Consider the following 25,291-nt stretch of genomic DNA (forward strand, 5'->3'; position numbering starts at 1 on the left):
GAAGGCCTGGCGCTTTTGCACAATGTACAGAATCATTAATTGTTTGAAGAAGCCCATGGTGGTTGTAAAGAAGTGCATACACTGCTTTAAGAAAATAGCAAAAACCAGATCCATTAAAATACTTGAAGGTGAAGTGCTGGATGTGCAGAAGCAGAGAAGTTATCAAGGTGCTTTTGAGCACACTGTCTAAGGATTCCATCTGCTAATGTGTTCCCCAAGCTAGTTCTGAATGAATAAGCTCAAATATGGGTGACATGATTACTGCACTAACAAACATAGTACACCATATATTACTACTAATACATATACATCAAAATCTCAGCTTTCTCTAGTATTTCTCTCCAACAATTCTTTTTTTATGAAGATGAACCACAGGTATTCATGCACAGACAGGGAGAAAATAGATTAGGGTATGAGAAAGGAAGGTCCTTACAGTGCTACTTCTGTCATGTCATTGAATATTTGCTGTTATAAGCACAATTGTGCAAATAGATGATGCTTGCCCTTAGGCTAGAAGAAGTATTGCATGCAAGGTGACTGTGCAATGGAGTATAAAAGCAGAACCTGAGTAGGGAGAAAACTGAATGTGTCTATCAGACCTGGGGGGGTTATTTTTCTGTTTTTGTCAGCAAAATGCAATGAAGGGTTTGTTCCAACTCCTATGCACTTACTGGGTAGAAATGCAGGAAGTTGCCCTAAGTGAGCTGAAGTCTTTCCTTTTGACTAGTGATTTTCAGAGCATTTCGCCCTGCACTGGAGATCAGCCAACAAACAATGAGCAGATCATGAGGAAATCTGGGTTTACATGGAGTTCAAACAGCACTGAAGTACAGTGTTAGTTTAAGGAGCTGCATCCAGGGGAGATAAATCTCCAGCTGTAATCTGAGATGTCTGAAACCCCAAGATGTTGATCTACTCTTATATGTGGTTACTGGTCATCCACAGGTGAGCTGGCACTGGAAGAACCTGTCTGAACTGGATCAGCTCTGGATGAAGAAATGCTTGCATTTTGGTTGGTACATCAACTTCATTCCAACCCCCTTTGAGCAAGGAATCTGGAAGAGACATTACATTGAAATGGTGAAAGAGCTGCGTGTTACAAGACCAAAGGTATATGCTTACCACCTCTGGAGGTGTTCCACGCCAGTTATAATACTCTAGGCTAATAGAGTTGCTAACTTTTAAACTTACTACCTTCTCCCACTAGTAAGAAGGAACATACATAATTTTAAATTAGAATCTAAACTCATGTGTTGCCATGTGGTCTGCCTTCTCTCATCCACCCCTGGTAAGGATGAGGGGGAACGAAAATCTCAGAAGTTAGGAAGGAAGCAGTCACCAAGGTCTCCCTCTCCTCCTGTCCTCTCTTCAGATTATTCTGAAGTAATCCTCCAAATTTCTCTTTCCAGCACTCCAGGCTTTTTCCCTCTCTTCTCCAGGTTGCAGGGAATGTGATAGCCTACCTCAATCTGATAAGCAGGAGTGGGAAGCCCAGCATCGCCCCTGCTGAAGTTTCAGAGTCAGTCTAGCTGGTGGAAAGCTAAAAAACCCCACATGTTCTGCCTGTTATAGGCTCCGTGTTGTCTCATCCTGTCTTCTTCAAAGGTGGCAGGGTCATTTTGGGGAAGTGGAGCATTACTCAGTAGCAACTGTTTTCTCTTGAGATTCATTGATCCAGACCCCTTGTTTGTGGGACTGTGAAGGCAGGAATCTTCTGCCTTCTATTCAAAAACTCAGACCTCTAGCCAACTCCCTCGTAGGCTGTCTCTGAGGTCAGTGGATGAAGCCAATGCAACTCAGCCCATCTAAGTGCAGTGGGCACTGGGACGTGCACTGCTAGGGTGCCTATTTCTGTCCAGTGAATTAATACCTAGTTCTTACAAATCTGAGGTCAGGTAAAATTAATCACATTTTCACTGAAGGATAAAATGAATTTTCTTCTTTTAATGTCTCTCATTAGACTGCTTCGAAGGATGAGTCCATAGTTCCTGAAGTACAGAAAGTGAGAAGTAACACTCCAGAAGGAAAACGTTCTGCACCAGAAAAGAAGACTAGAAAGAAGAAAAAAGAAATTCCACCCTGGCGTTCACCAGACAAGTGCCCAACAGACACCATGCAATTCAACTGCCTGAACAACTATGATCCCATCGAACAGGCCAGGCAGGCGTAAGAGGCTTTGTCTCTGCCTTTTGCTTTTTCTGTGCTAATTGAGTATGTCTGTGTCCTTTGCAGGTTCCCTCTGCCTGTGCTTCATGCTGCCTGGAAACCTTGTAGCTCTCCAGCTTGGCTGCAAACCCAAGCTAACACACTGTTCTGCCTTTCTGCCTTTTCTCGTATTGCTCTTGATCTTCTTCTGGTTGCAGCTTCACTGCTTTGTGTCCTTTCAGCACTGTGCATTGGTAGATCTTGTTAGTGTCTGCCTGTAAAACAGGCTGTAGCTCCTGGAGAGGTTACACAGTTGTAAGGGGAAGAATTAGATCAAGAGATTGTTCAAGATTTTTTTTAATAGGCTTGTAGTTTTCTAAGCTACAAAGTTGAGAGGAATATGCAATTTCTGCACAAAAGAAAAATGAATGATGATATACAATTCTATCAGTTCAAGGATATTCTGGCTGAAAAGAGATTTAGATGTTCAAATGACAGTGCAGGTATTAGAGCATGTATGTGTGTATATGTTCCACATGATATACAAGTAAGAGTAGGATTTGTGTCTACGCTAGCTGGGATGGAGTGCTTAGATCCATCAGTTCGTAGGCTCCCAGAATTACCTGGTCAACAGCTGACAAAAGAAAGTATTTCTGCAACCCAGAGCAAAGTCTTGCACATTGACTTCTTTCCTTTGGCATATCTGGCATAAGGTATTCTCAGAATCTCAGGATTGTGGTTAGATTTCGGCAAGCACAAGCAAATGAGGCACAATAGCAAGGAGAGCACAATAGCAAGGAGGCTGTGGTAGTAGTGCAAAGGAGTTTGTCCATTTCTCATTTAAGGCTCTGCCACCTCTCTTTTTTTTTCATGGACACGCTCTCAGCAGTTGCCTCCATTCAGCTGATGTGCAGTAACTTGTGAAACTGTGGTAACATTATCATTAGTCTGAGCCTGGTGTAGACGTAGTGGATTAACTTGACCATTGCCTCCTTCGTATGTGAGTCCCTGTAAAAAGGACTGCGCATTCTCACCCAACCAAAAACGCACAGAGGAGGATATTCCTCTTCCCCGTGCCAACAAAAGCCTTGGGAACCACCTAATCCACAATGAATGTATCCAGGTCGTACATTAAGTAAATAACTGATATTGCTGAGATGAGCACTATGCACAGGAACAATCAAGCCACAAATTACCCCAGCCTAGTGATTATTTGGCTAAGCAGAAGTGCACTTGCAGAGGTTCTTTCTCAATGTGATTAACTTTGCTGGACCCACCGCTCCTCCGGGGTGTTCCACAAAGTTCCCAGTGTGTGAGCAAAAGCCTTTTATGAATCATTTTTTAATCCGCGTCCCCTAGTCCTGGGATACTGCACTACTTCAAAGAGCATTCCAGCTTTCACCTCACCCTCTTTCTGCGGTATGTTTCCAAACTCTAGCATTTTAGGTAAAGTTCTCTGATGCTTTTAACAAAATATTTTGACAGAATGCCTCTTGTTGAAATAGTTGCTCCAATATTATTTGTCAGCTGTGAAGCCTTCCTATGTAGCCTGTTCCAGAGACTTATGTGAGGTTTAGGGTTCCCATGTGCTGGTCATGAGTCAGTGTCAAAAATGGGACAGGCCCTGTTCAAAGAGTTTGGAAGTTGCTTGTTCCAGCACTGAGCTGTAGATGCAGCTGACAACCAGATGCAAATGATTCTGAGTTGCTAATCATACAGTATACTGACTGTTTTCTTCTCCTAAGTAAGATTTGAGCCTCTATCCATTTGTGCAATGGAGGATATTTTAATGCCTAGTGATCTAGCAAATCTGGCTTTTATCCGTAATTACAGAGGATTATAGCAAGGAGAAAAATGAATTCTAAGAGATTTACTTGTTTATCAAGGATCTCCCTTTAATATCACTTAAGCTGAAAGTAATTGCTAGTGTGTAGTCTTGCCTGTAATGACTCTTATTTAGCAATACAGGTGTGTTGTTTCAAGTGCTGACCCAGCTACCTGCTCATGTAATGGTGTTTCTGTAGACAGCGTCCCCTCTGCAGCCCCTTTCCATCCTCCATCCTTTCAGCTGCATGGGGACCTGGTCTCCTGCACCTCACCTGCTCCTTGTCTGCAGCAGGACTGGTGGGACACCCCATTCCAGGCTTGTGTTTTCCTCCCATGGCAGCAGCAATGACAGCAAGCAGGCAGCTTGGTAAGAGATCCAAGTGGCCACAGAATGGTAAAGTGCTCAGAGCCCTTCTGTAATGCCAAGCTTTGTTTTGTTCTGCTGATGAAGGTTGCACTCAGTGAGTATCTAGTCAGCTGAGCAAGGAAAGGTAATGTGAGTGCTATGCAAGCTGATCCATCATACTGCAGCCTACAGGCTGAGGCAGACCCTGCCTGACCAGTGTACAGGGTTGTAAAGTAGAACAGAGAAATGAGATAAAGATCTCTGACCCCCTAGGCTGTGTTAGGTATAGTTATTTCTCAGATTAGATGAATGCTTGGAGCTCAAGAGCGTAACATCCACTCTTTGTGCAGACTATATGTCAGAAGCAATGAAATCTATGTAAAATGAGATTCCTAAAACAATGGGAGTGATTTCCTAAAATATAGGGTTTTGCAGTGGTAGTCTGGGAGAGGTAATGAGTTTTGCTGCAGTCTGAATGCATGTAGGGAGGGGCAAATATTTTCTTGGGGCAGGTTATAAGCATGGGTGAAAAGGTGCAGCAGAGCTAGCAGAAACAGCCCAAGTGATGGTTGAGAACAAATAAACCATTCTTTCCATCTGTCTGCTGCTGTGTTGAGAAAAACAGAACTTATAGAAAATTCTTTGTGAACAAACAAGATTACATCAAAGGAATACCTGACACCATCATCAAAGAGGTGTGTGAGACTAGTCACTGGCTACTTCTTTGAATCAAAGTCAATCTGCCTAATGCTGGGTTAAATCTTGCAGAATTTAAGAGGTAACAAAAAAAGTAAAGATTTTCCTAGCTCCTGGAACTGACTGAAAATCTTCTCTATGCTCGCTTTCTGGTCCAAAAAGAAGAGAGAACTCTCCTGGGCATTGTAACAGGGTGTCAACTCTGAAGCCAAAATATTGTCATTTAAATGGTGGAGTCATCCTCTGTTTCTTTGTTGGTTGTTGCAGAGGAACCCTTAGCTCCAACTCCCTTCCTCCATTTTACCTCCACACCACTGTCTACTCAGAGCAGAGAATTCCTTGCTTAGCCAAAAACTGAGCATGGAAGTGCGACAAGCAGCAGCCAATTCTCACTTATGCAGGAGAGTGGAGTCAAAGGGAGTCATAAAATCATAGAATCATAGAATAGTTTGTGTTGGACGGGATCTTTAAGGTCACGTAGTGCCAACCCCCTGCTATAACCAGGGACACCTCCCTCTAGCTCAGGTTGCCCACAGCCCCATCCAGCCTGGCCTGGAATGCTTCCATGCAGGGGCATCCGCAGCCTCTCTGGGCAACCTGTTCAGTGTCTCACCACCCTCACAGTAAAGAATTGCTTCCCAATATCTAGTCTAAATCAACACTCTTAGACTAAGAGTCCTAAGAGATGTAAAACAAAACACGTACTTTGGCCTATGAGACCATAATTGGGTATTTAGTTTTGAAGAAGTAAATAAACACATTTCTGTAGAACAATTTGGTAGGTGTTTTGCCTGGTCAGGGCTGGTGCTTCATGTCAATGGGAAGAAGAATTATAACACTGGGCCACTGCCAGATAGTGCTTGAAAGATGGTAAAATGAGGTTAATTTGCAATCTGGATGATAATTGAGTCTTGACAGGTTTGTTTTGGTTTGTTTTTGTCTTTTTTTCTGATGCTTTGATTTTTTTTACTGCTTGCTCAGGAAAGCATCAGAAATGGTACCTGAGAACCTCATTGACAAATATCCCTGCAGCTTTAGAGGAGCTGGGAATCCTGGAGTATGATCAGTACACGTTTCTTGGTTCAGATGGGCAAGTGTGGGAAAAGCTCAGTCTCTGAGCAGTGAAATCAACAGCAGTGATGAGCAGATGCGTGGTCGAGGGAGTGACGAGGAGATAGAGGAGATACAGACAGGGGTAGAGTTACAAATTGCCTGGAGGCCTTATCAAGATCACTTGCTAGAGTTATAGTGGTGGCTTTCAGTGCTGCTGCACGTCTGTGAGCAATATATCACAAGGCTGATTTCTGTTGGGTCTGTTTTCTGCCTGAATTATCCAGACAGTTTTTTTCATTGTGTGCAAACAGAGACCAGCAACGGATTTGTCTCTTTGGGAACACGAAGCAATACCCCAAAGGTGAAATGAAGCATTTTCATCTAAAGCTTGGGACCACAGTAGCAAATTTTCCCTGGGATTCTGAGCAGGAGAGGCGTTCCTTTCCAGCTGTGCACATCCAGTCCTGCTGGAAGGCATCTGGTGATGGTGCTGCTCGGTGCCAGTAAATCAAAAGATCTGCCTCCCACTTTATCATGACTAATGAATCCTGATTCTAGCTGAGCACTGGACCCCTGCCAAGGCTGTGTGCTTGTGCCTCGAGAAAGAGCCCTGCTCCTTCTCATGACAGCAGCTCAGCCAAAATGAAAGCTCCTTCCCCCAGCCAGCCCTGCCTTCTAGCGCTAATTCACTTAGATAATTTATGGACATGGGCAGGCTCTAAAAACAGTTGCATATTGTGCTGAAATGTTTACCCAATGAGAAAATGATTACTTTCAGTAATTGTTCTGTCAGCAGCCTAGGCCCAGTTTCTGACAAAACGGGGCTGGGCTGTGTGAGAAGGGCATGATGTTTCGCTCGTCCTCTGCATCCCAACACCTGTGTCTTGCTTTTCACGTTTCTGAATAGCCAGCCCCATACTCCCTGCCTGTGGGACTCGTGGGAATTTAAAACACTCCTTGGGAGAGAAAAGCAGGGTGGGAAGCACTGAGTTCAGCACTGGAGCAAGAGCTGCCTTGCCCTACTCGGCTGTGATGCCATCTTCCTTTGCAGTGTCTTCCATCCTCACCACTCATTGTCCTGACTGTGGGCTGAGATCACGCCCTGCTACAGGGGGATGCTCTGACCCCAGGAGCATGGACTTTAGAATACGGCAGTAGAATTTAAACTCTTAATTTGAGACCATAAACCAAGGTTTGACAGGATATTGGTATTTTCTCCCTGCATAAGTGGATCAGTGTGTTTGTTTTCTGAGTGGATGGGCTTATTCCAGTGCTGCCACTGGACTATCAGGAATGGAGTCAGAGCCACTCCTTATACTCTTACAACACTCTCAGCTGTAACAACGAGTGGAGAGCCTTCCCTATGCTGATTCTTTTTGGCAGAAGACTGCCTTCTTATCTAAAGATGACCACATTGTTCCCTGTAGTATTTAGGCTTGAATTCTCTCTCTCTGATGTTAGTGTTTACAAAGAGATTGCAATTTTCCTCAATTTGCTATTTGAAATAATTTGTGTGATTTGTCTTGATGGTTTTTGATCTGCAGCTGGTCTGGGACTAGTGAATAACAGACTGCTGCTGGCTGCTTGTGAGGATGTGCACGTTATGCAGTGCAGGGTTGCTTTCAAGGTTTGCTTCCACCCAGTGAATTCGTGACTTCATGTTCACTATTTGATTTTTAGCATGCTTTCCAGGAGCCCAGACATGCTGGTGGTGGAGCTGGGAGGTGAACCCACAGAGCACAAACTAGTAGCTGCTTTAAATTTACTAAACCTGTAAACTTAGCTGTGATTTGCAGAATGTGAATGTGGAAGGGGAATGAATACTTTCAGACCAAATGTGTTTGTGAACCTGTCCAAATTCCTAAAAAAACCTTCTTATAGTACTCATTTTAATCCTGATACTGGAGTATTATGACAGTTGGCCATATTCACTTAATTTTCACTCTCTAGAACATGCCTGTTCTGTTTGCTATCATATTAACTTTAATTATAGCTGCAAATAAAATCATTTACATTCATAAGAAAGTCTACTTGGCTATAGTAAAGACGAATAACTTGTTTAAAGGCAAGTCCTCTAACCCTGTTTATGTTGCAAGTTACATGGACTAAATTAAAAATTCAAACATTATTTAGCTAAATTTCCCTTTCTGTGAATTCCCTTGTGTGTTTACCCAGTGATGTGTTCATATATCCATAAGTGTCAAGGCAAGTACATGCATTTGAATGCTATGAAGTTATCAAAATTTAAAAAATAGCAAGCTGCTCTGAGCCACAGAACTGACTGTGCACTCTTGGTCTGCCCCAGGTACAAGATAAAACGTATGAGCTCAAACCATGTCTTTTCGGGTGGCTTATCATAAGGAATTTTCTTCTTCTCCACCCCAGGGAACAAACTCCATAGCATTTGTTAATACTATTCTGTTCTACTCTGCAGGAGAAAGAAAGGAGGAGGGGAGACCCCAGACCTTAGCCGGCAAGCAGCTGGGAAAAAAAAGAAAGCAGTTTGTGGATCTAGGAAACTCCAGAAATCAACATCACTGGTGAGTATCACTGGGTTGTAATTAGATTAGTCTGTTGTCAGTTACACCCAGGAATATTTTAGCTGAGAGCACTTACTTAACTTAGGCAACAGTGAAACTTTGCTCCTGACTACAAGCAGACTGCCAGGCACTCGTGCTGCCTGTCTGGCTGGTAGCAATAAGGCCATAAGGAGGAGCAAATCATGCCCCATCTGCCTGCTCCAGGGGCAGTTTCTCGTTGCAGCCTAGACACAGCCCACCTGCAGTGGGAAAAAAGGGCAGCAACTGTCTGTGTGTAGACACTGATCCTGTTATCTGCTCCTTCCTCACTTTGTGTACTCCATGGTATCCTGACAGCCAGTTTCCACTGGATCAGTTCTCTCATGACATTTGCATCTTTCCCCAAAGCCGCTCTTCCATTTCCACAACTTCTGATTATTGCAGTTTGAAGCTCTTTTATTACTTTGTTCATTGCACTGTGCCTGGGCAAGCAGCCCTAAGGTCTTAATACTGAGGATTCATTGTGCTTATCGCTGGTAAAATAGGGCATCCTCACATGAAAGGAGTCTTGGGAAGTCAGGCTTCCAGAAAGCATCATGGGTTTAGCTTTTGTAGATAGGGTAGCAAATAACTGCCAAAGAAAGATGTGCTTGCAAGCGTATCAGGGCTTTTCGCAAACCTGGAAGCGTGTTTCCCAAGCAATGAAAGCCAGGGAACAGCATGTGAGTTGAGCCAAAGAAGGTTTACATAAAAAAGAAGCATTGTCTCTGGAGATTGAGAGGTATTCTTCTGACCCATATATAGCCTCTTTGAAAGGAAATAGATTCAGTCAGTGTTAAAGAACAGAAATATTATTAAAGTTATTCAACGTGTGTCTTAAAATTTCCATTCTTCAAAGGCTTCCTCTGTAGCCTTTAGATCAGAGAGACTTTACAGTTTCATTCCTCCATGGCTTCTCATTTCATATTTAAAGCTGTTTTATTGTCAGTACAGAAGTGAAAGAATTTTAGTTCAGGCTAGAAAGAGGGGGCTGATTTTTTTCTTTCCCTAGGGTTTAGGAACTTGTTTAAAGTTATTTAACCTGCAGCCCACAACTAGAAGGTGGAAACACCTAGTCGGAGTCCCAGTGTGAATCCCAAACCCTCTTTTATAAATTCAGCATCAGTTTTTGCTATAAATTGCAGCAGTACAAGGTCAAGTTGTATTTATGCCTGTGTCACTTTCTGTTGGCTGCTCATAGGATCATAGAATTATAGAATCAACAAGGTTGGAAGAGACCCACAGCCCAACCATCCACTGATCACCAATACTTCTCACTAAACCATGTCCCTCAACACCCCCAGGGTCGGTGACTCTTCCATCTCCCTGGGCAGCCCATTCCAGTACCTGGCCACTCTTTCAGAAAAGTAGTCTTTCCTAACGTCCAGCCTAAATCTCTCCTGGAGCAGCTTGAAGCCATTCCCTCTAGTTCTATCACTAGTCACACGAAAGAAGAGGCCGACCCCCAGCTTACTACAACCTCCCTTCAGGTAGTTATAGAGAGCAGTGAGGTCTCTCCTGAGCCTCCTCTTCTCCAGGCTGAACATTCCCAGCTCCTTCAGCCTCTCCTCATATGGCCTGTGTTCCAGACCCCTCACCAGTCTTGTCACCCTCTCCAAGGCCTCAATATCTTTCTTGCAGTGAGGGGCCCAGAACTGGACACGCTACTCCAGCTGCAGCCTCACCAGAGCTGAGTACAGGGGGACAATCACTGCCCTGTTCCTGCTGGCAGCACCTTTTCTGTGCAAGCCAAGATGCCATTGGCCTTCCTGGCCACCTGGGCACAGTGCTGGCTCACCTTCAGCTGAGCATCAGTCAATACCCCCAGGTCCATTTCCTCTACACAGTCTTCCAGCCACTCTGCCCCAAGCCTGTAGCTTTGCCTGGGGTTGTTGTGGCCAAAGTGCAGGACCCAGCATTTGGCCTTGTTGAACCTCATCCCATTGGCTTCAGCCCAGCCATCCAGCCTGTCCAGATCCCTTTGTAGGGCCTCGCTACTCCAGGCAGATCCACACTTCCAGCCAACTTGGTGTCATCCACAAACTTGCTGAGGGTGCACTCAGTGCCCTCATCCAGGACATCAGTACAGATACTGAAGAGGACAGGCCAGCACCGACCCCTGGGGAACACCGCTCACGACCGGTGGCCAGCTGCATTTGGCTCCATTCACCACCACTCTCTGTGCCCGGCCCTCCAGCCAGCTCCTTACCCAGCCAAGAGTGCACCTGTCCAAGCCTCGGGCTGCCAGCTTCTGCAGGAGAATAAGGTGGGAGACAGTGTCAAAGGCCTTGCTCAAGCCTAGGCAGACCACATCAACAGCCTTTCCCCCGTCTACCAGACGGGTCAGAAGATCATAGAAGGAGATCAGGTTGGTCAAGCAGGACCTGCCTTTTGTGAACCCATGCTGGCTGGCCCTGATACCCCAGTAGCTTTAGAGACATTATTTTTTCCATAGCAAATAGTCAACAGGAAGCATTTAGCTGACACTAAATGGGGATGTTAAATTCTCTGCCCACAAAAAGCTCTGAGGAGATTCTTAAAGCCGCTGGCCTGCCAGGTCCACCATCCTCCCTCGGTGCCTCATAGGCAGTTAGGACAGCCTGACCCAGGGGTAAGCACCCTACAGCTCTAGTGGTCACAGCTCTGTGACATTAGCCCAGAACAGAACTTTGTGTGTTCGTGTTATGCAATCTTGGTAGCACTATCTTCTTTTTGTGTTAAAATCTGGGCAGTCCATGCTGTGTCCCTCTTTCCTAGACCTTTACATTGAAAATTGACTTGTATTTCTCTCGAGCAGTACAAATTTCAGTAGAAGAGCTGTGTTTCCTGTCCTCTTTTGGTAGTGCAGTGTATAATCCTGCTGTTTCACTGACCATTAATGACTACAGAGCTACGTGACAACAAAAGTTAGGTTATAATGGGCTAATGCATAGAAAAAAGAATATATAGCTAACTAGGAATCATCTAGAATTAATTTCCATTTCTTATTAAGGAAATCTTGTTGAAATTAAGACCTGTGAAAAGACTCTTACTTAATCAATTCCAAATAAAGAAGCTTAATATTCAAACCTTTTAGTAAATCCTCAGAAGAAGGACAGAATATGATGAAAGAATAAATGCCCCAAGCATGCAAACATCAAGTCAAATTAAAGTGAAGCTCTTAAATAGATCAATGATTCAAGTGTAGAAAGCAGATGAGAATAAAGTATATTACAGCCAACAATGAAGATGTGAAAAGGGCCATTATACAGAGCTCTGAGCTCAGGAGGCTGAACAGCAACACAGCAAAACAGAAGGAACATGTAATTAAAGTGATGACCTGAATCCACAGGCTCCAGCTCTGCATAGGGTGAATCAGGTCTCCTCCTCGTAAACTTGTGGTGTTTTGGAGTTTATTAGTAATCATGGAAATAGTAGCATAGAATGTGACCAGGCTTACACTTAATTTACAATAAATTAAAGTGAATTATCTAAATTACTTTAAATAATGTGTTACAATAAATTAACTTAATTAGGTCTCTGAACTAAGGGCTGCTTTCCTTCTTATGAGTATGCATGCAACCACTGTATCTCCACAGTGGGATGGGAATGCCTGCTCTATCTTTATGGAGGGAAATGCCTGACACTAAAGACAAGTAGAGTTTCACTGTTAATCATCTCTTTCAGCACTTTGCTGGATCAAGGCTTTGTGGCTTGCCTACACCACCTTGAGCAGCTACTGCCCAGTATTATACAAAGCAAAGTGAAGAAAGGCTCACTGACTCAGCTGAGCTTTTAGCAGGCTGGGCATGGAAACCAGATCCCCTTGTTTTGGGCCACTGTTTCATCTCTCCTGTTCTTTCTGATATGGAGCTGTGCTGCCCTGCTGTGAGTCCCCAGCTCTGACCCTACAGGTCCCCTCACAGGTGACAGTGCAGCCACATCAGTGTCCTTTACACAGAGAGGGGCTCTTCCTTGGAGGACTTCCAATAAGGAGTTTTGTGCAGCTTTCAGCAAAACAGGAAGCATCATGCCAAATCCTCCCTAGATGTCAAAAAGCAGAAATACTTTATTAGAAAGGTAAAAATCCATCACATTGATGCTTTTGACAGCTTTGCAAATGACTGCGATGTCAGCAATTAGAGGCTGGTTTTGCCTTTCAGGCTGCCTTCTCATTTCTGTTTGGGAGGCTGCTCCACCCTCCCAGCTGTTCTTGAATTAGTGACTTATTTTTAGTGCTTACAAAATAACATCTTTTTGACAGGATCAGTCATTCTTGCCTCACTGCCCAAGGTGGTAAGATTGCAGCATCTGAAGTCAGGAATAAATTATCTGATGACAGATACACAGGGAATTGGTGTTTGGAGAATGGATCACATGTGTATCCTATGTGGGTATATCACACATGAAGATCCAGGGCTCTTGGCTCTGTGACACAGTCCTGTCCAGGGTGTATTTACGTCACCTATATTCTGCAAATCTCATTTCAAATGTTATTAATTCATCCAAGAAATCCTGTTGAACCACCTGTGACTACTCCTGAGTGTGAAAATATTTTGGAAATTGAAACTCAGTTTATATGTGTCATTCTAATTTGAAGGCATAGCCTGGCTTTGATGCTCTTTGTCCTTTTAACTCTAAAACAGAACCAACCAGGACACAAGAGCTGAAAACCAAGTTACAGTCAGATCTGTGCTGCAGCTGCTACTGCTTCTTTGGTATTGTGCTTTTCTCAAGAGGACAGAAAAACTGCAGCAATTTGTATCACACTGTCTCTGTTACCCTTTAAGTACTGCTCAGAACCTGGGCCACCTTAGGCACTTGTATGATCCCCTGCCTTTCTTCAGGCTGATAGCCAAAAGTTGCTGAATTGCTCATTTATTGTCAGACAATTAGGTACCAAGCACCATATATTGCTGCTGCTGCTGCCAATCCAAACAATAGAAAGGGGAAACAGGTGGGCAGGAACTGCAAAACTTTTCCATTTTAAAACCGTTTTGCTGTGGACACTAATTTCTCATTCTGCACAACTGAAGATATTGCTTTCTAACGAGTTTCAGTGTAAATGTTTGATTTTGTTGCTGTTGGTTCACTATTGGTACTGAATAATTTGTATCAGTTCTAAAAAGCCAAAGCTGTAGGTCTGCTCAACTGTGTTTTTCAATGTTTGGGATCTTTTTCAATGAAAAAATCACTACGTTGCCAAGATTCTTTTCTTGCTTAACTTCTATAGTGTTTATTTGCTTAACTTCTATAGTGTTTAGTGAAACGCTCATTGAGCAGCATGTTAAAATAAACTTCACCCTTTCCACTGTGACTTCAAACAGGAAGGTTGGGATTAGTTACAACCATAAGCACAGGGGAGAATTTGTGCGTTAGAAAGGAATCAACCTGGTAAACTTAGATAAGAGCACAAGTCACTGCAGTGTTATGCTTGTATCATCATTATGAGTATCATTCATAAAGTTTTCAACAGACTCCAATGTTTTCAGCCCCTCTGTTAAGATACTGACTGTCTTCTTTTCTAGCTCTCACTTACTGAAGACCTTGGGTTGACTCAAAAACCACCAGCTCGCCCCAGCTGGGCCACTTCCCAGCCCATTGGGAACCTACCTTACAGAGAAGCAGCAAAGACCCTCGCCCAGAGCTCCCAGTTCAATGCTGGGATACGACCTGCACCTGTTCGAGCTCCAGTGCCAAAACCACGTGCCAGAGAAAAGAAAGACTTCACAGAGACGACCGCCACATGTCCATGTCAGTATGCTGCGTGCGCTCTGTGAAAGCTATCGCAGAGGTTGATAATACTCAGCTTTTGTGCACAGAGGGAAGGAGATAGAGCTGTGGAGGTATATCCATACGTGAAGGAGAAGGCAGTCATTCTGAATGGTGGGAATCCAGATGATGGCAATTTGCTGCCTCACTAGAAATTAAACATCATTATACATGCAGTACACACTGGATCCAGGTCTTGCACCTTTGTTGTGGCAATCCCCACTATCAGCACAGCCCTGCCAAAGAGGACTTACTGATACTGGTGGATGGCAGCTGGGATGAGCCAGCACTCTGCCCTTGCAGACCAAAAAGGCAATCATAGAATCATAGAATCATAGAATCATAGAATCATAGAATCATAGAATCACCAAGGTTGGAAAAGACCTAAAAGATCACCCAGTCCAACCATTCACCTATTCCCAATAGCTCCCACTAAACCATGTCCCTCAACACAACATCCAGCCTTTCCTTGAACACCCCCAGGCTCGGTGACTCCACCACCTCCCTGGGCATCCATTCCAGTGCCTGACCACCCTTTCTGAAAAGTAATACTTCCTCATGTCCAGCCTGAATCTCCCCTGCCGTAGCTTGAAGCCATTCCCCCTGCTCCTATCACTGATGACACGAAAGAAGAGGCCGACCCCCAGCTCACTACAGCCTCCCTTCAGGAAGTTATAGAGAGCAATGAGGTCTCCCCTGAGCCTCCTCTTCTCCAGGCTGAACATTCCCAGCTCCTTCAGCCTCTCCTCATCAGCCCTGTGTTCCAGACCCCTCACCAGCTTTGTTGCCCTCCTTTGAACACGTTCCAGGGCCTCAATGTCTTTCTTGCAGTGAGGGGCCCAAAACTGGACACAGCACTCGAGGTGCGGCCTCACGAGTGCTGAATACAGGGGAACAAAAAGTGGGCTGCATCCAAGGTAGCATAGCCAGCAGGGTGAGGGAGAGGACTCTGCCCCTGTGTGCTGTGCTGGTGAGACCTCACTGTGCCTACATGTGGAATCCTCCTTACAGGAGAGATGTGGGCCTCTGGAGTGCATCTAGAGGAGGGCCCCTAAAATGATTCCTGGGATGCAACACCTCTCCAATGAGGACATGTTGAGAGAGCTTGGGCTCTTCAGCCTGGAGAAATGAAGGCTTCAGGGAGCGGCCTTTTGATTTCTAAAGAGGGGCTGTATGAAGGGGACAGGCTCTTTAGCAGGGTCTGTTGTGATAGGACAAGGGGAAATCGTTTTAAACTAATAGAGGGGAGATTTAGACTAGATATAAGGAAAATATTTTTACAGTGAGGGTAGCAAAGCACTGGCAAAGTTTGTCCAAAGAGGCACTGGGTGCTCCATCCCTGGAGATGCTCAGGGTCAGCATGGATGGGGCACCCAAGTGAGCTGTTTACTGGTAGCCCTGTTTACTGCAGAGGAGTTGGACTAGATGACCCTTAAAGGTCCATTCCAACTCAAAAGATAGTGTGCTTTAGATGACAGACTTACCTGTCTGTCATGACTGTCACCTTGGTGTTGAACACTGTCACAGGCTTCACATTGGTTTAATTCACTGATATTCAGTAGCAGAGCAAGAGATCTTACAGCATCAATGGCAGTAAGCTCAGTACAGAGTCCATGAACTCTGCCATGCCCTGGATAGATGCCAGAAAGGACTGGTACTGAGCATTTAGAAAATTAACGGATAAAGCAGTCAACTCCAGGGGCACAACAGCTGAGAATGCAGCTGGTCTATGAAGGCTTTCCAAAAATAAGGAGGCATACTGACACTGTCAAAACCAGTTTCATGCCATTTCAGTCTAGATCTGCCTTGGGCAGTTATTCACTGAGACCTCATCTTTCAGTATACCCAGCATCTCCATATAGGGAAGAACTCATAAAGCTTAGGCTGGAGGGTTGCAGTCCCTCGTACGAAGCTTCTGCAGCAATACAACATTCATGTTAACGAGGATCCTCATCCTGAAGTAGTACTGCATGAACAGAGCCTTAGGAAGGCTTCACGCAGGACTGGGGCCTAGTTAAGAGCTAAGCATAGATGTGGGCCTTGGCTGTGTCACCGGCTTCCACCCTGCGGTCCAGGAGACACTGAGAAGTATCTCTTACATCTGGGAACAACATGTGGTTTATTGTTGTCAGAAAGGATGTGGGGCATGAAGTATGGGGAACTTCTGCAGGGATGTGGTTACCCAGTTGTTCTTAAGGATTCCAGATGAGTGGAGAATGGAGCATGTTGGGATGTGCAGCATCCTGCCTGATCTCTGTGTCTTCTACATGATAAGAAATGTTAAACCTGTGCATGAGAGAAGGGCTTTGGGTAGCAGAGAGCAGGCAAAAATGCAAGTTCCCTATAAACACCATTGCTGTAGTATAGAAACTATTGAGGTAAATGAACCTGAGGGATTGCATTTGGATTACAAATTACTTGTTGTGGATAGAAATGGCTATGTTTTACACTTCACTCGTAAGGGAGAAGCAAGAGTATATTTATTGATATAATATAGATACAACATAGTGATTTAATAGCAACAAGATTTGAGATGACTGGAGACACTTGATTACTGACTGCACAGAGGGACGAGTTAAACAATATGCAGGAGACCCTTCCCCCGAGTCACAGAGCTCAGAGTGGAACCTCTTGCTTTCTAAACTCCTTGAACCACAGAGGGAAGCAGCCAGATGTGGCTGATCCACTCCTCGTTCCAGACTTGATCAATGGCTTATGTGAGGAGGTTCTCCCATTTGCAGGTTGTCAGAAAGGCAGGCAGGAAAAGTAAAGATGTAATGAGATGACAAAGGAAAACAGTTCATTCAATCCAGATTTGTAGAAGTATTTGAGATATTAAATGCTAATAAAATCCCAAGGTTTGGGTTGTGTACTTAGATATGTTTAAAATGTGGAATGTCTGGCTAAATAAATGACTGATTCTCATGTTTTTTCTCCTTCATCTAGCCTCTCCGCAATGTGAGGCTCAGCCTAGGCTCATTCCTCCATCAGATAACAATCTGGTACAGGCTAAGGAAGGATCTGAAGCATCTATCTCAGTGGAACAGAAGCTTACCTGCCTGGATGGGGGAGACAACAGCAGCGTTGCCTGAGTCATAGACTTTCATTTACTATACCATGCAAATAAATAGGCATGCAAGTCCTGCATCTGTTCTCACTTATCTCTCCAAAAGAAAACTTGACTGCCTTGCTGCCAGTTTTGATGTTGGAGCAATGGCTTTGTACTTTTTTGGAACTGCAGCAGCTGATGCGATGCCTCCTGCCTGCCTTTAAGTCTCCTGGTCCAAGCTGCAGCAAGTCAAATGTTTACCTGATGTGCTTTTCACCCTGGCTTCATATTGCTGGTGCTATAATTCTCATTTTCTTTGGGGTATGTTGCTTCTGCAGAATTCACCTTGGCCTTTGATAACCCTTTTGAAGTTGCCTACTAGAGCTGCTGGACACTCAGCTTGCCTATGGCACAGGGACATCGTGGAGCACATCCTATGGCCAGAGCTGCTTTGTTCTGCTCTCACAATGAATTGCAGAAGCTGCCTGTCTGTGGGCAGTGAGGGGATTGTGGAGGACAAGTGAAGACTACTGGTCACCACTGGCCACCTGGGTGATGTAAACTGTATCCCCCTCACAGCACAACCACAGAGTGAGTGGTTTACAACCAGTATTTACAAACAATGTGTTCCTTCAGTTGTAACCTCTAGCACCTACCAAATCACCTGGACTGAAGAAAGCATCGCAGCATCCAAGGAAAAAGCCTTCCATATGTGAGAGAAAGGAGGCTTGGGGAGAATGAGGAAAAGGCTACTTAGTGCTCTACTGAAGTCAGAAATTTTCTCATGCTGTACAAGGCAAGTCCATCATTTCAATCGTGTTAGTGAGAATGAAGTCAAATCCCACCCTCTGGATTACAGCATTGCACAGGGCACTGCGTAGGGAGCTGGCACTGGTTTAATTATTTACAGCATTATTTTCCACAATTATGGAAATGTAGCAAATAGCAGTTTTTAACAATAGGGGGACCAAATGCATAACAACTGTAACTTACTGCCTTATAACCCAGACAGAGCTGAAATAAAACTGAAACTTTGCACACACTAGGAAGGGCCACAGCATCCCCATGAATTCTCAGCATTTATAGACTAGAAATCATGTCTTGGAGAAAACACCAGCCACTTTGTGATAAAGATTAGGAGAAGTCTTCCAACTCTGTGAACAGATTATCCCATACCATGTCATATGAGGGTGTCAAGTTTTTTGGCACAAGAGACAGTGGCCATTCTCAAGACCAAGCACAAAGCACCATAGGTTTTAATGGAAGGGACAGAATCTGCCCGTCAGGGCCCTTGATCGAAAGCCTCAGTCACAGATTGGCTAATTCAGCACATCTCTCTCTCCCTGATGTTATGTTGTGTTTCTAGTTGCTCCATATGCTTGGAAGAGGGATTTCATCTCAACCAAAACAACAGCCTAAAAGCTCTTCACCTCAGAAATGATTAGCTGAAATATGAACTCCCGATGGGGAGTTATTTTCTTTCTTGAACGGTTGGACTGGATGATCCTTTGGTCTTTTCCAACCTTGGTGATTCTATGATTCTATGATTTTATGATTCTATGAACACACAGGTGGCAGTCAGCTCTTATATCATCAATTATGCAAGAGACCAGAACGACTAACTTAGATTAACACAGCTAACTTTTGGGTATGTGAAATTAGGTGAGGTAAATCCCACTCAAAGCATTCGCCAGGCATTTGCTGGTATTGCAGATCTCTCCCAATAAGTCTTTTCCCACGGAAAACCAACTTAAAGACTGCTTCACAGATGTTTATGGCTGGCTTAAGTCTAAATGGTAATGCCAGCTCCCTTTTTGTCTCAGGAACTGTGAAGTTTCCTGGGGCAGCAGTTAGTGCTTTGTTACAAACAGCAAATGGCCATGCAAGGAAATGATGTAAACCTCCATCAATGGTGTTTCTTTTCTCACCAGTGAGCACACTCATTGGAAATATAATGTTCCCAAGGTCTGTCAAGTCTTGGAGCTGAATGCTCAAGCATTGCTGCAGCAAATAGTGCACCTCAAGTGCTCACTATAAGCTCAGGCTTCTCCAGTTTAAAACACTTCTGTATTCGTGATGTTATAAAATAACTAAGAGTAACATTCTCCAGGAAACTACCAAGCCAAGTGGTCCATCCATGAAGTAACAGCAGACCTGCATTAAGCCTGGATGTAACTTCTACCAATTATGGAGTTGGACTCTGTGATCCTTATGGGTCCCTTCCAGCTCGAGATATTCTGTGGTACTGGAATAAAATGTATGTACTTACAACATACTTTACAAACGTGTCTGAGGTGGCAGAATACATCAGACTCTGAAATGGACAGAAAAGAGAAAGAGTTCTCCACCTGCCTTTGTGGCTGTGCTGCTGCCTGCCCTCAGGCAGCCCCATCACCTTCTGTGCCCTGAGCTGCAGATCTGCCTTTATAATGTGTTTCAAGATATGCTTGTTGGAAATATCCAAGTAATGTTTGTCAGGACGGTATCTCTGATAAAAGCAGATTTCATTCATGATTGCAATGGTGGCCGTCCCACAAGCAGGAGCACCTATGGACACATCATGACAGCCCTTATACCCTGTTTGCTCCCCCTTCCTCCCCCCTCCCCTGTTTCCCCACTGGCTGGGTACTCCAGCTTCACAATCTTCACAGAAGATCTTATCAGAAGGTTGACATTTCATAGAATCATAGAATCACAAGGTTGGAAACGACGTACAAGATCATCCAGTCCAACCGTCTCCTCATCACCATTTCCACATACCGCTAGCAACTGCATTTCCACATACCATTAAAAGTTGCATTTCCACATCATTTCCACATAGCATTAAGACAGTTTCTCCCAGTGCCTTCAAAACCCACAAATCAAACAATACAATTCCTCAACTTCCACAAACACCCAGCACTTAGTCTCATGATTAGGGCGCTCAATTATAAAACTGGTCCCATTACTCCATTTACGTTCCTGGTTTCTCATTCAATATTTCCCCTGGCTTACCAGCAATGTTTCTCCAGTGAGCCAAAATACAACCCAAGGGGTCTTCTCATTTCATTTTAGACACCCCTTGTTCCATAACACCCTCGTACACGACATAACATAACATAACATAACATAACATAACATAACATAACATAACATAACATAACATAACACTTTCACGACATAAACATTTAACAATCACAAAGGCAGTGACAACAATCCGTACAATTCATCCTCAGGATCCTTCCTCTCTGCCTCCCTCCAGAGCCCAACCTTCCCTCTGTATTCATTTCCCACACTTGCGTAGCTGCCAGCCTCCTTCTCCAATAATCAACATATCAATGATAAACATCATTTCCATCCATGAGTAGAAATTAGGCCCTAGAAATTGATCTCGTTGTTCTGCTACACTTACAGGATCCTCAGTTAAGGAATTCTTCTTGAAACTCCTAACTCCTCTTCTAGTAAAAACAGCAGGCATTACCATACCCTATTTCCCTTTGACCTAAGACTGCCCTAAGAGGACAAAGTGAAGTGTTAGTAAGGTTAGCATTAGAGAAAGGAAAACTCTCCAGGTCCCATTCGCATTACTCCAGCTCCCTCAGTAATCCAGAGCGCATCCTCTCTCCAGGACCTGCACAGACCAGCAGCACCCACTCTCCTCCTCTGAGAGCTCATTGCCGCTTGCACTGCTTTAGAAATTGAAGGGGGGGGAAGTTACCTAAGGGATCCATTTATGATTTTTCTGCTTCTCTTTCCCATTTCCTTTGAACTTTGGCTCCTTGTGAGGAACATTTCTTTACTTCTTGCACCCATTAAGCGACCTAAGCCAATTCTGTTTCAGAAAAAGGAGTCTTACTGCTTACATACAAAGTCTGACAGGCCCAATTTTCGTCAGACTCCTATTTTGGTCAAAATAATGATTTTCCCTGCAGCGGCTCTCTACTGTATACAGTATTTAAACATCTTTTCCCTGTTCTTTTCCTAGTTTGGGGACTATTTTCCAGTTTTGAAGCACTTCTCCCAAGGGGCTGGCTATCTCTAGGCACCACTCCGGGGACCTTTTTCCCCTGCTCTCAGAACTCCTATTCCCCATCCCTCCAGAACGCTGCCATGAACTCCGCAGCTCACAGGTTACCGCACTCTGATGCTCGGATTTTGGCCCAGTCCCTCAGCAGTACTACACTCCTATCTCTCGGATTAATAGGGGTTTACATTTGCTATTTACTTGTTAATTTATTTGTTATCTGGTGTCAGTCAGCAGCCATCCTGTTGTTTCCAAGCTGTCTCAGTGCTCTCCTTGCCGTGTTGATATGGTGATTTTCTTTAAAGTCATCATCGTTAAACAAAGAGCACTGGGGGATGATGTCAGGCCTTCCCAATGTCTCTTCAGGCGCTTCCTTGGGCAGGCCATCACTTGTTCTCTGGTTTGCTCTCGTGCAGGATATTCTTGCAGTGTGTAGGACAAAATATACATCTATACACCTATATACAGAGTGTGCGTTCCTGGGAAGGTTTGTCTAGAGGATAAGTGATGTAAACTTATCAGAGATCTTCCCCAAGTTAAGTAGAAGGACTCCCAAAAAGAACTACGATAGCGGAGATCATGAAATAAAAATAATATTATCCAATTCTAACGCAGAAACAACACTTGATTCCCACATGCTGATAAGGAATTGCTAAACAAGAACAGAGCTATGCCTGTGTCGTTCCTTGTAGACGCACATTTCCCTGCACTGATTGGTATTTCCAGATCCGGTACCACTCCGATTAGCCACAGTGTTTGATTAAAGAATTGAAAGTACCTTTTAAACCCCACAGGCCAATGAATCAGCGTTGAATTCCACCAGTACAAGCAAGATCAGAATGTGAGCCCTAGGCCCTGCTCAGATGTGGGGAACAAACCCAAACATGCCACCCTCCTCTTACCCAAGGTTTACTATGCATTTCTGCCAAAAACTCCACCTGAATTTACCTCATGCTCTTTGCTGGAAGCAATGGCAGCATTCGCTACTGTAGTTTGGCTTTGTAGCCAAAACAAAGCTTTCCTAATTTTTGCTCTTCCGAGCTAAAGAAACAGCTTTGTTTGGGAGAAGGAATATGTGCAGCTGAAGGTGATGGGAGCTGCAGGTGGGAGCACAGTCAGATCAAAACAGGACTTTTGGAAATATCCAATTCATGTGCTAGCCCCCAAAGCTGAAAATGAGTGAACCTTACCGAACAGCTGAGCTTCAGCAGCAGCTATAGGGCTCTAACAGGCTAGAGATGGCTACAGAAAGTGTGGAGACCTCAGGGCAAATGGAAAGAAGCTGATGATAGCAGGTAACTGCATGATAAAAAGTTGCTGTAGAGGTGGATGAAGCTGATAACAGACAGAGAATGCAGCTCCCTTCACATATCATAGAATCACAGAATGAGCTGGAAGGGCTTAAAGCCCACCTAGTCCCAACCACTGCCATGGGCTGGTTGCCCCCTACCAGCTCAGACTGCCCAGGACCCCATCCAGCCTGGCCTCGCACACCTCCAGGGACAAATCATCCTCAGCTTTTCTATGCCACTGCCTTACCACCTTCTGGGTGAAACATTTACCCATAACAACTAACCTAAATCTCTTCTCTTTTAGTTTAAAACTAAAGTTAGACTTAAAAAACTAAACTGCGACTAAGATGATCAGGGGGCTGGAGCACCTCCCCTATGAGGACAGGCTGAGGGAGTTGGGCTTGTTCAGCCTGGAGAAGAGAAGGCTGCGGGGTGACCTCATTGCAGCCTATCAATACCTGAAGGGAACCTACACCCAGGAGGGGAGTAAACTCTTCAAAAGGGTTGACAACAGCAGGACGAGGGGAAATGGATCCAAGTTGAAGGAGGGAAGATTTAGGTTGGATGTTAGGGGGAAGTTCTTCACAAGGAGAGTGGTCAGGCCCTGGAACGGGCTGCCCAGGGAGGTTGTGGATGCCCCGTCCTTGGCCGTGTTCAAGGCCAGGTTGGACGGGGTCCTGGGCAATCTGATCTGAATGTGGATGTTTGGTGGCCCTGCTGGGCAGGGGGGTTGGAACTACATGATCCTTGAGGTCCCTTCCAACCCGGGTGATTCTGTGATTCTGTGATTTAAAACCATTACCCTTGTCCTTCCATGCAACAAGGGGATGGGGAGGTGAATAGTTGGAGTTGTGTTGGTGGCTCTGTGAGCTAAGGGAAGGGAGAAGACTATGAGAATCAGCTTGAAATCAATACCCTTCTCCCTTCCAGCATGCTTAAGCTGATCACCTTACTGTTTGTATAGCACAGACATCCTACCCGTTGTGTGTTCATGGCTTCTTGAACAAGAGACATCCTATGCTGTCTCAGATAAATGCTGTAGTGTGTGCAACACCAAGTAATTTTTAGGAAGGAACTGCTTTCATGACAACCCTTGATAGTGTTTTCACATCTGAAATATCCTTTGCGGCACAGAAGCTGCTGCAGTAGGTTTGGGGAAGATGATGATAGGAGATGCATGACTGGATAGATGTCCTGTAACCAGTGGGGATCCACTGGGACTGGCTGAAGTTGTGGGTGCCCCATCCTTGGCTCAGCCCAAGGGCAGGCTGGATGGGTCTTCATGCAGCCTGGGCTGGTGGGAGATGGTGGGCAGGGGTTGGGGCTGCGTGGGCTTTAAGTTTCCTTTCAACCCAATCCACTTTGGGACTCCTTGATAGACTCATGCAAAATAGCTGTGGAACTCCTCGCCTCAATTAGTTGCAGACGTGGAAGCTTATGTGGGTTTGAGGAATTACTGGAGGTTCCTAGAAGGATTTCACATTAAATCACAGCTGTGGGCAGAGGCATAGGTCTGCCCACCTTGTTACCTATACAAAAAGAAAGTGGTGCTTAGAGCTCACTTGGCTTCATCTAGCACCAGTCATGGGGAGCACTGACAGCACTGATAATGTAGGGAGGTGTCCTTGAACTCCAGTGGAGGAAACTGGTCCTCAGTGGGACCTCAGATAGACAGAAGCCCATCATGGTCACAAAGCACTATGTTAGAACTATATAGGAACTCTAAGAAAGAAGGGGACAGATTTTTTAGCAGGATCTGCTGTGACAGGACGAGGGGAAATGGTTTTGAACTAAAAGAAAGGAGATTTAGGCTGAGTATAAAGAAGAAGTTCTTTACAGTAAGAGTGGTGAGGCACCGGCACAGGTTGCCCAGATGGTGCCCCATCCTTGGAGAAACTGAAGATGAGGCTGGATGGGCTCTGATCACTGATGGAGCCGTGGGTGTCCCTGCTCATTGCAGGGAGTGGGACCACATGGCCTTTCAAGGTCTTTTCCAACCCAAACCATTTTTGTGAGTATGTGATTTTGAGCACATTTCATAGGAGGATGTAGGAGGATGGGGCTGCAAGAGGCGCCAGCAGAGCTCTGGCCCCCAAATCCATCCCAGGCTGAGCAGAGCCACAGAGCCTTCAGTGTGATCCCTGGACACGGCACAAAGCTTCTCCCCCCTCTGGGGCAGCTCCTCCTCATGGCTCCTTCCTCTCAGATCTGGAGCTTTCCGTCAGGAGCTTGGAGGTTTTTTTGGTTATTATGTAAATGCTCTGCTACCATCTAGTGCTGGAGGGGAGAAGGGCTGGGGGGAGCCAGGGCTCAGCTCCTGGTGTGAGTGGGGTCTGCTGGTCTGGGGCTTCCTGGAGCCATGAAGGTCCTGAATCATGAATGGCCTGGGTTGCAAAGGAGCACAATGCTCATCCAGTTCCAACCCCCTGCTGTGTGCAGGTCACCAACCAGCAGCCCAGGCTGCCCAGAGCCACATCCAGCCTGGCCTTGAATGCCTGCAGGGATGGGGCATCCACAGCCTCCTTGGGCAACCTGTGCCAGTGCCTCACCACCCTGTGGGTGTGAAAAAAA

The 25,291-nt window shown here is 45.0% G+C and overlaps 1 protein-coding gene across 1 annotated transcript in view; it reads left to right on the top strand.

The window, feature by feature from the left end:
- FBXO16 (F-box protein 16) overlaps positions 1–19,795 on the top strand; it is a 33,004-nt gene extending 13,209 nt beyond the window's left edge. The window contains exons 4-8 of the mRNA XM_052693081.1: positions 946–1,110; positions 1,961–2,166; positions 8,502–8,607; positions 14,133–14,358; positions 17,323–19,795. Coding sequence (XP_052549041.1) covers positions 946–1,110; positions 1,961–2,166; positions 8,502–8,607; positions 14,133–14,358; positions 17,323–17,468 — 849 coding nt within the window. The 3' untranslated portion in view covers positions 17,469–19,795. The remainder of the gene's footprint in view (positions 1–945; positions 1,111–1,960; positions 2,167–8,501; positions 8,608–14,132; positions 14,359–17,322) is intronic.
- The last annotated feature ends 5,496 nt before the right edge of the window (positions 19,796–25,291 follow it).

Source organism: Tympanuchus pallidicinctus, unplaced genomic scaffold (assembly GCF_026119805.1).
Source record: "Tympanuchus pallidicinctus isolate F22 unplaced genomic scaffold, pur_lepc_1.0 scaffold1, whole genome shotgun sequence".
Classification (NCBI taxonomy): domain Eukaryota; kingdom Metazoa; phylum Chordata; class Aves; order Galliformes; family Phasianidae; genus Tympanuchus; species Tympanuchus pallidicinctus.